General features: G+C 34.2%; 2 protein-coding genes across 9 annotated transcripts; both read right to left on the bottom strand.

The window, feature by feature from the left end:
• Window positions 1–2984: 2984 nt before the first annotated feature.
• LOC110671577 (protein FAR-RED IMPAIRED RESPONSE 1-like) lies at window positions 2985–4451 on the bottom strand. The gene is made up of 2 exons (XM_058150747.1): window positions 4167–4451; window positions 2985–4031 (listed from the first exon to the last, which is right to left on the bottom strand). Exons 1-2 carry the CDS (start codon window positions 4449–4451, stop codon window positions 2985–2987), a joined length of 1332 nt encoding a protein of 443 aa, XP_058006730.1.
• Window positions 4452–4913: 462 nt separating this feature from the next.
• On the bottom strand, window positions 4914–9891 carry LOC131182330 (uncharacterized). Of its 8 annotated transcripts, none has more exons than XM_058151460.1 (7): window positions 9754–9891; window positions 9361–9510; window positions 9193–9244; window positions 8445–9088; window positions 7819–7926; window positions 7631–7732; window positions 4914–5167 (listed from the first exon to the last, which is right to left on the bottom strand). In XM_058151460.1, exons 4-7 carry the CDS (start codon window positions 8451–8453, stop codon window positions 5021–5023), a joined length of 366 nt encoding a protein of 121 aa, XP_058007443.1. In that variant the 5' UTR covers window positions 8454–9088; window positions 9193–9244; window positions 9361–9510; window positions 9754–9891; the 3' UTR covers window positions 4914–5020. The 8 variants fall into 8 exon arrangements, 5 of the variants coding, with proteins under 5 accessions (XP_058007443.1, XP_058007441.1, XP_058007442.1 ...); XM_058151458.1 differs by lacking the exon at window positions 9754–9891 and adding an exon at window positions 9614–9697; XM_058151459.1 differs by lacking the exon at window positions 9754–9891 and adding an exon at window positions 9614–9697 and having other exon boundaries at window positions 9361–9505.
• Window positions 9892–10675: the final 784 nt, after the last annotated feature.

The following is a 10675-nucleotide window of genomic DNA, read 5'->3' as shown; positions in this document are numbered from 1 at the left end:
ATGAGAAAGATGGGAATTTATATTTTACAGATGGTGTTGATGAACTTATCAAATACTACAAGTTGAAAGCGAAGTTACGTATCATATTTTCACATCATCGATTACACAGCAGGTTGAGATGTTAATGTTCGATAAAAAAGGAGTTGAGATTGATTATGGATTTCCACCATTACCGGAAGTAATTCAAATATCTTCAGATGATGATGATGTAATAGGTGAATGTGCTGACTTTCGCATTATGAGTTTTTTTTTTTAATTTCTTTCATGCAACCAATAAAATAATAAGAACTTGCTTTGTTTTTCTCTTTATTATTATTAAATTCCATGTTTTTTATAGAGCACAACAGTAATCCTGATGCAGAACCCCTTCCTACTCAGTCAAACTTTGTGTCTGTGATGAACACCGCTGATTGGAAATACAAAGTGGTAAACTAGCCATTTACGAATTATGTTGAAAACTTTATTGATTATGTAAATTATTTTTCAAATAGTTATTGACATGTATAAAATGTATCTTGTGTTATTTACTAGAATATTCCAATTGAATTTGCGAAGACGTTTCTTGGCTTGAATGGGAGGTTGGTTCACATACAAGTACCTGGTGTGCGTAAACAATTTCAAGTTCAGTATGTGACTCGGTTTAGTCAAGAGGGAGTCTTCAAGAAAGCAAGGTTTGAAAAAGGATGGCGTGCATTTGTGCAGGAAAACCAATTGGGAAAGGATGATGAGGTGGAATTCACTTTGACAGTGGCTGATGACTATAGGATTGAGTTTCAAACTGAAATTACAAGGGCTGGGCAGTAGCTACAGTTTGGATAGGGTCCTTTTTGGTGTTGTCTTATGTATATAGTATGCTAAGTTTATGTTTCATGAGACAATATGCTATGCTATCCTCTATGTGTGTCGAATGTTTTGCCATAATTTTTATCCTTACCAAGTTTGGAAGCTGGATTTTTTTTTTATTACAGTACTATTTTCATTGGCTTGGGGACTGCTATTGTATATGAATTGGGCATGTTACCAAGCCTTTGCTTTTCAAATTCAAGTTATTGCATATTTGCAATATATTAAAATTCTGATGGAATGCTTTTCCTCATTTGTGAAAATTAAGTCCTTATAAGAATACATAGGATGTTATATATAAATAACAGCAGGCTAAACATTTGTTCCTACTATGCATCTTCCAGTTGACAGAAATTGTGTATATGCATTAACTATTAAGTAAGAGGAAAGCACTCTAGCTTGATCTCTAGCACCCCCCTCTCGACATTTTGTAGCTTGAGGCTTATTTATTGTTTTATCGTCCCATCTACTAAGGTGATGAAGATAGATACAATGCTTTACAATAAAGAGTTTCTTAGAAAGAAGATGAAGATAGATACAAATAAGGGTTTGTTCAATAAAACAATAGTATACTTCTTTAAAATTTTTCAAAAAGATAATTGGAACTCACATAATATTAATTATAGTGGGTAAAGCATGGGAACTCTCATCCTATTTACTCAAGTAGTTGTTAGATAGAAGAGAGATAATGAAAATTCAAATTATACTCTATCTCTTGACATCTCTTCCATTCAAAATTTTAATAAGGATAGTTATGTCATTTTATAGGCATTTGTGCTATTTGTGCCACAACATTTGTGCCATTTAGCACTGTCCGACCATGGCTATGATTATAATCCAGAAATGTAATCTCAACTTAACAAGAAAAATGATCTTACACGAGTTATAATAAATTATATAATATGCTACGTCTTGCTTACATAAGAAGCAGAAGCAGACTAAAATTAGCTAACTAATTTTGATAAGTTATAAACGCAACTCTGGCTATTTCATAAGATAAGTTGTAATAAAATTTTAAAAAATTGCTATTACATTGATGATACTATTCTAATTTCTTAACCAGTTCCATTGTAATGCTTAGTAGTATAATGGGTATAATGGATTCCTTAATGCCTAATACTATGATGGCTTGGTATAGTTCCACTGACAATCGGATTAATTACAGCATTAGCAACATTTCCTTGTGTTTGGCTACCTGGTGTTTGGCTATTATACGGCCCAACCTTTACATGTAAAAGGACACAAGTTACATGAAATATCTAAAAAAAATGAAATAAATAACATTAGTACTGATTTAAAAAAATATATATATACCTGCTCAGCAATATTCGAGTTAATATTGTTTCTTGGTCGACCTCTACGCCTGCCCCTTCCACTGTTTCTATTCCTACCAGAATTTGCTCATTGAGTGATCTCCCATCGATGCGCTCGCTTTATTCGTGGCGTCACGACTACGAGTCACATGTGGATTAAGAATAACTCTTTCATTTTCTTCGTTTTCATCAACATTGTTAGTGTCAATAGTAACCTGTGCATTACTGGTAGGAGCAATCATTCCATCATTCCAGCTCAATAAATCCCGCTTCAATTCAGCCAACCGTTGTTTCACAAATTTGATCTTATTGTCATCGTAAGCCAAATCGGATGCTTCTTGAAATAACCTCTCCATCTCCCTGTATTTCTCAAACTCCTCTGTCATATGTGGGTACCCTCCGTGAAAAAACTTTTTACTATGGACACGGTTAACATCTTTTCTCCATCGCCTAAGCAAATATTGTTCGTTGATGAACTTTATGTCTTTGAGTGACATCAACCTCATGATATGGCAGCACAATATTCCTTTTTATTCGAATTTCTTACAATTGCAGCTGAAATATTGGCCATTTTCCCTGTACTCTACATCATAAACAAACTCCCTACGAAACCAGTTGTTGATTATGGATTTCTCCATAATTTTATGTCTCTCAATTCCTGGCTCATTATCTGCTTCACGCCTTCCCTCTTCAGTTGGCTGAATGACATGGCAATACCACATTCGTTTAATCTCCTCTTGAACGAGCTTGAATATTGAATTAGTAAATGCCTTTTGAAACTGTTGTTCCCATTCAAAAACAGATATGCAATTTACAACTGTGTTTTTTTTATTTGAAATCAGCATAGAACTCCTTTTCATTCTTGTCACACATAGCAATCTCATACTGCTCCACAAATTGCTTTAGTGTGCTCATTGAGTTAACATACCTATCAAAATAGGCATGCATGCTCTCACTCCTTTGAGTCGAAACCATTCCAGCCCAAAATGTGTGATTGAGATAAATTGGAACCCAATACTCCCTATCAACATATAGTTTGGAAAGCCATTCATTTCTTTCCAACCCATGCTTCACCACAAACTCATTCCAATTTCTCTCAAACATCTCGATGGTTAAGCTATCATATATTACAGCTTTAAACTCAAGGCATGCACTATCATAATCAGTAACACCCTTAAACTTCTCAGGTACCTTGCATAATATATGCCACAAGCAAAATCTGTGTCTAGTATTAGGCATTACCTCCCTAATGGCTTTCCTCATGCTCTCGCATTGATCTGTAAGAATAGAATTAGGATGAACATCTTCCATTGCTTCAAGCCACGTCATGAACAACCACTTAAAAGTGTTTACATCTTCATGTGAGATCAAGGCGCATCCTAATAAAATAGATTGCCCATGATGATTTACTCCAATAATGGTGGCAAATGGCAACTTGTATCGATTAACAAGGTAAGTAGTGTCAAAACTAACAACATCATTGAATTCCTCGTAAGCAGCTTGACTACGAGGATGAACCCATAGAACATTTGAAAGCCTGGAATCATCATCAAGATCAAATAAATAGAAAAACTCAGGATCGTTTCGTTGCATTCTCACAAACAACTTACGTATAGCCTCAGCATCACCATCACCAAGTCGTAGCCTCCTCTTTCGCTCAATGAAGTTTCGACAATCCTTTGACAAACAGCTTAAATTTTCTGGTCCACCTGCTTGAACTTCAAGCAACCTAATGCTTTTTGTGGGTCTTATGCCAGCTATATCGTTTGCCTCCAATCTCCTCTTCATATCCATATTCAGTGACCTGTGAGCAACCATCAATCTAGACATAGAAGGTTCCAATTCGTGATTGTGACTTGAAATAACTTTTGAAATCTGCCACATTCCATTTTCTCTTAGGATTGCATTAATCTTTGCAGGACAATTTATCCTTTTTGATGATTTCGCACCAATTGCTTTCCTTCCTTTATCGCAACTAATTGTTTAATATTTGCGAGATCCACCCCGTACATTAACTGCTGATCTTTTGAAAACACTAAAACCTTTCAATCTAGCATGTTCTTTATAGAAGTTGAACATAGTGCTGATACAAGGAAATAACATCCCTGTTAGAGGACCTTCTTCAATAGCATTAGTGTTTGCTACTGCTCTAATGCCTCCTTCGTTCATATCTTGATCACCAGTTGATTCATCTTCCTCCACATCTTCAGCGAACAAACTATCATCTTCACTAAAATCAAATATCTCATCAAACAATTGCCTACGATATGACCTTCCCTGACTTAACCCCGCCATAAAAAAATTGAAAAAACTGAGAGAATGAATCAACTTTAAAAGAAAAAACAAAGAATGAAAATATTTTAAGGAAGGCAAAAACAAAGAATGAAAATATTTTAAGGAAGGCAAAAACAAGGAATGCTCATCACTGCTGCATGTGTTAGCTCATATGTGCATGCATTAATGCAGTAGACACACTCATCGAATCATCAGTTCTTGAATGGTGTGCATGGCTGCAAGCAATAATAGCTTGTTGCATGCACGCTTTCCTTTGCATGAGCCATGAAATGAGCTATCTTACCAGCTCCAAGCTTTGAAGCCATTTTTAAATTGTTTTCTCTCTTTCTTTTAAGGGTATAATAGTAAAATTACATACATTAATACCATTTGAGTCAACTCAAATTGAGCTATTTAGCAGCACTCTAAATTTAAATCTATATATTATTTATTTTATTAAATGTTAATTTAATGGAATTCAAATTAAAATAGAATTGTAATTTATTATGTAAAACATTAATATGATAAACAAAGAATAGACATCGAGATTCCAAGAACAACACGAAGTTCAAAACAAAACTCATCCAAATTTAAGGAGGAAAACACTCATAATAAAATCCCCAAACGATCCTGACTATCTTCAATGCTAAAATTGATTTTTGACTTTGAAAAAGATTCTGAAGCTGATGCAAAGATAGAAACTTCCTTCGCTCAGCTGCAACAGCTACTTCAAAAACCTGAAAGGAAAAGGTATAAAACTTCAGAAAATAAGTTCTAAATAGTTTTTGTAGCATTAAATTCTGGAATTAATACTGGAATCTAGCATCTTCAACATCTCTAATTGCTACCATTACATCCTCAATCCATCATTGTATACTACAATCCCATCAACATAATATTATTGAGGAAAAAAAATAATAATCTCATTTATAAACAACTAAAAATTCCCAATTATCTCTATGATCTCAATGGTTTGGACAAGTTCCATACAAACACAAATACATATAAACAAGACAACACAAAACGGGGCATGAACCTTGTCAAAAATGGGCTTTCAGTAGCTAACATTGGAGAACTAATATGCAGTCTTAACTCAAAAAACATTTGAATAGTCCATATTTTTCACCTCTTTCGGAAAAATATCCTTGCATCTCTCTCTCTTTTCTCCCACCCATTATCATCTAATAATATATATGAACCCCTCCTTCCACCTCTCTCTCTAAAAAATATCCATACATTCATCTCTCTCTCTTTCTCTTCTTCCACCCACCGTCATCCAATAATATATATATACACATTCACTCATATGTTTATTATTATTATTATTATTATTATTATTATTATTATTATTATTATTATTATTATTATTATTATGTGCTAAGATGATAATGTGTAATATTATTATTGACATTTTTACCTGAATTTTAAGTTTTTTAAATAAATAAAAAAATTTCCATTTTTTCATAAATAAGTTTCATAAATACAATATATATATATATATATATATATATATATATAAGGGAAGAGAGAGAGGGGAAATTATTTTTTTTAATTATATTAAATAACATAAATTTCTTTTTTTACAATTATACTAAGCAATAAATTATTAATTTTTTACTAAATTATGTTAAAATTAGTCAATTGACTATAAATGAAATAAACATACAAAATTGACTATAATTGACAAAAGTATAAAAGTTTTGACCTTTTTTATTAAAATAATAAAAGATCAAAGTTCATGCTAAATCAACTATCACGCCAGTAATATATAAAAAAAATAATATTTTTGTCACATTAACAACCATATCGACATTCACTTTATTCAATTTGGGACCCAAGTCACAATTAATATTAAAGTTTCAAATTAAGTCAAAATTGACAAAATAAAAAGAATTGGCTGTAATTAATGAAACACAGTTTTTTTTTTTAATTTTTTACCATTTGGCCTGTTATTTAATGCACTTGAATACTGATTATCTTTTTCATCATGCTACCAGGATTTTTCAGTATATATTCCTTAGTCAATGCAGTATCCCATGACCTAAACTATTGATACCTTTAAATTCTTCTAATTTTTAGTTGTGTTCTCCATTCTCATCCCCCAATATTTTTCATTACAATTTATTTTAAAAATGATGTAGGTCAACTATCAAGCAACTGGTTGGGTGGCACAGCATCGGTCTGACGCATGGGCTATATCATCAGCAAGTGGAGGAAAGGTTATGTGGGCTTTATGGCCTATGGGTGGTTCCTGCCTTTGTACCCATTTGTGGGAGCACTATAATTACTTAATGGTTCTGGTAAGTTATTGAATTTTCCCTGTACCTTGTTGTATGACAAAAAGGTAACAAGTTTTCCTGATTGCTGCATTAGCATTTTCCGGAGGACTCTGCCACTAGTAGTTCATAATCTGATGCAAATCTTAAAACATTTTCTGACCTGATTACTGGGAAAGACTTGGCTTCTTGAAGCTAACGGTGCCAATTTTCAAAACTTTCGTTCAAATCCATTCTTCAAAATTTTTACTAGAGTGCTAAGACTGGATGAGTTCTTCTTTGTCTAGTGTTTATTCTTCTTATGAACTCGTCATTTTTTCTCTAGTCATTCTACTTTTGGGGGGTCTAAAATGTGGCTTCTTTTTGAATGAGTTAGATAAATAGAAAGCTATCATAACCATGAGCAGAGTCATTGAGCATAGGCCATAGAGTGATTAAAATGCGTAGGAAAAGAGGGGAAAAAAAAGGCCCCCAGGCCTTCCTCATCCGACACCATATTTATATAGGACACACACACACACACACATATATATATATATATTGGAACAGTTTGGTTAAGAACCATTTGTAGGAAAAAAAAAAATTCTCAATTTTCCTATGAGTCTTTTTGCATTAGTGATGCAGGATGAGATTTAATTTTAATGCTGTCTTCCCCTTCAACATCCCTGAATTTGTACGAAGCAGTTGATGTAATTGTCAATGGTTTTATGTTACTGTGTTTTCTCAGCAAATTCATCTGCTCTCAATGGAATGTGATTTCCCTCATAAAATGTTGTAGTTTTGAATGTTCTGATTGATACAGAGACCACCAACTTCAGGTGGACCACATATATGCATGTGCATATAAGACTAATGATGAATTGATGTTATTTTTACCACTTTTGGTTTCAGTTTTATAGCAGCAAATTGTCTAGTGCAGAGTACCTTGAATGATTTGTACCTACTTCCTGCACTTCCCCAGGATAGATGGATGAATGGATCTGTAAAAGGATTGAGGGCACGTAGAGGGTTGATAGTCACCATATGCTGGAAAGAAGGGCAACATCACAGTCATACCCACGCACAGGAATTGAAAGCTTACAGGCAGCAAGGTCAATATCACCATAACGAACCTGACTATCTTCAATGCTACAATTGATATTGGACTTTGAAAAAGATTCTGAAGCTGAGGCAAAGATGGAAACTTTCTTCACTCCAGCTGCAACAGCTGCTTCAAAACCCTGAAAGAAAAAAGTATAAAACCTCAGACAATAAGTTCTAAACAGTTTTTGTAGTATTAATTTCTAGTTGCAGCAGCATACTTTCAGATTAGGTATTAATAATGGAATCAAGATCTCTAATTGTTGCCATTACATCCTACAATCCATCATCATATACTACAATCCCGTCAACATAATATTATTGAGGAAAAAAAAAGAAAAACTAATCTCATATATAAGCAACTAAAAATTCCCAATTATCTCTATGATCTCAATGGTTTGGACAAGTTCCATACAAACACAAATACCAAGAAACAAGACAACACAAAACAGGGCATGAACCTTGTAAAAAATGGGCTCTCAGTAACTAAAATTGGAGAACTAATAATGCAGTCTTAACTCAAAAAACATTTGAATAGTCCATATTTCTAGGATAAGTCGTTACCATTATCAACATCACCTGCAGAGAAGTAAATAGCCAATCAATTAATCTCCACAATTCCCAATATTTACTAATTGCACACAATAACAAAGCAAACCTTAAACATAATGGAGTCTGATAAGAACAAATACCAAAGTTAATTTGAGTTCACACCAGCATCCACAGGAGGTTCCTCCATCATTGTTATTGGTTCTTTGTCGATAGGCAACAACATCCTCTTAGTCCAGCATGTTACAATTCATTATCTGCAACTCACTTTGGCCAATAAGCATTGCAGTAATACAAATTGTCCAGCTTTAAAAATTAATAATCCAATAATCGAATATATAATTCAAAATCATGATATATATATATATATATATATATATATATATAGAGAGAGAGAGAGAGAGAGAGAGAGAGAGAGAAACAATTTCACCACCTTGATCCTCAATTTGATGTGTTAATTATAGGCGAGCTTGATGTTTATTTTTACTATCATGCTGTTCCCTTTTTTCTTTATTTATTGTCTTCATAAAAAATCGACAAAATAACATTATTAATTATTGCTGTAATCCACAGGATTTACACATATAACTTAAGCCAGACTGTTCCCTCTCTCTCTCACCCCTCTTATGTCACACACCAATCCCAAGCAAGTAAACTACAACTTTTAAACCACTAATCAACATTTACCTCTGGTTGCATACATGGTTGCTGAAGTTGTATTGATGGAAATAGCCTCTAATAAGTGGACAATGGCTTCCTCCAATTTACGTGCAATGCAACAGATTCTACAATCACATCCTTATAAAGCAGAAAATCAAACCATATAACACTAACATTATAAATAAGTATCTACCCACACATTCATTCTAATTCCTTCAGAGATGGCCTCCATGGCTTTGGGTCACCCATCTGCAAACAGACATTCCCATATGCCATAGAAGGGGGGAAAACATATGCAAATAATTATCAGGTTCCATGAATAAAATAAAGTCAAACGCACAGAGGATGAAATTCACCAACAATACCATCTGAGGAGGATCATTATGAGGCTCAACAGTCTCGCCCTCAATCTCAATGCTCGATTCGATTAGCTCGTCCTGCACCTTTTCTTCCTCTTTGGGCTCTCTTTGTGGTCCATCCTTATCCTCAATGTCCTCATCCGCGCAATAGCTTTTCTTTAACCCCAAGTACATCAAACGTTAACACGTAAGAAAATAAATACACAATTGCACATAACTGAAAAAGAAAAACAGTGGAAAGGAAGCAAAAAAACAGCACCGATTTGGAGCCTGCGTGATTGTAAGAAAAGGGAGAGAGCTTAGCACCAAGACTGAAGGGATATATCCGAGTAAACCAAAAATGAGAGAAGAAAATAGAGAAAGAGAGAGTGAAACTTGAATATATAGGAAAGTTTTTACCTCTTGAGGTAGTCGCGGAAGAAGGAGAGGAAGGATCACTAAGAATGGAGGGATTGGATTTGCATTGTTCGACGAAAAGCTTCATTTCTTAGTGTTTAGCTCGGTACATTTTGCGTCTGGTATTGCAGAGGGAGAAATTGATCAAAGCATAGAGAACGGAGGAAAAGAAACTGAGGAGACAAAGCGCCGAGAATTCCTGGACGAAGTGGACTGGGTCAGACCCATGCAAGTCGGGAATGATCTCGAGCTTGAGAACTTGATGTGAAGGCAATGTCCAAGTCAGACAGACCTATAAGGCCCACACGGAGAGTAGTCTGGGTCCATGATCGCTCGAGAATCGAAGAGCTCTGCGCTCGATTTGCTCATGCCCGAAAACCCCCAAGTCTTAAATAAAATTTAAAACACCGTAATGTTCGTTGTGTCTGAAAGCCCCTGAATTTTACTGTTTAATTTAATTTCTTAAACTACCTCAGCGTAAAAATTTTAAAAAAAAATTATAATTTTCTACTCTATCAAAAGTTTTATACCTAATAAATTTAAAATAATTTAAAATTTCATTCTCTGAGATTCTGAATTTCCTTTATAAAAACATAATAGGTTTTGTGAAAGGGAGGTATTTAGTTATAGCTATTGAGTATTTGTTTAGGTATTGTAAGGGAGATATTCATCTTTTCTTGCAATGTCTTGCTAAGGCTTATTCTTTAGTTCAATCTCTATATTGCCATGTTTCTGGGATGGCCATTGACGCAGGTTTCCGGCATGTTTGTCTAGAATTTGTGGGCTTTTTTGGATAAACATCCATTTGAAGAAGAACTTTTCTTTGTTGAGAGAATTCATGCAGGATAAGGTGATTTTTATTAAAAATTTCTCTCTTTCAACGGGACCTTTTTACCTTGGAGGTGGATACATCTCCTATATGTTA

Source organism: Hevea brasiliensis, chromosome 8, assembly GCF_030052815.1.
Source record: "Hevea brasiliensis isolate MT/VB/25A 57/8 chromosome 8, ASM3005281v1, whole genome shotgun sequence".
Taxonomy (NCBI): Eukaryota; Viridiplantae; Streptophyta; class Magnoliopsida; order Malpighiales; family Euphorbiaceae; genus Hevea; species Hevea brasiliensis.
This window is presented reverse-complemented; position numbering and strand designations above follow the sequence as displayed.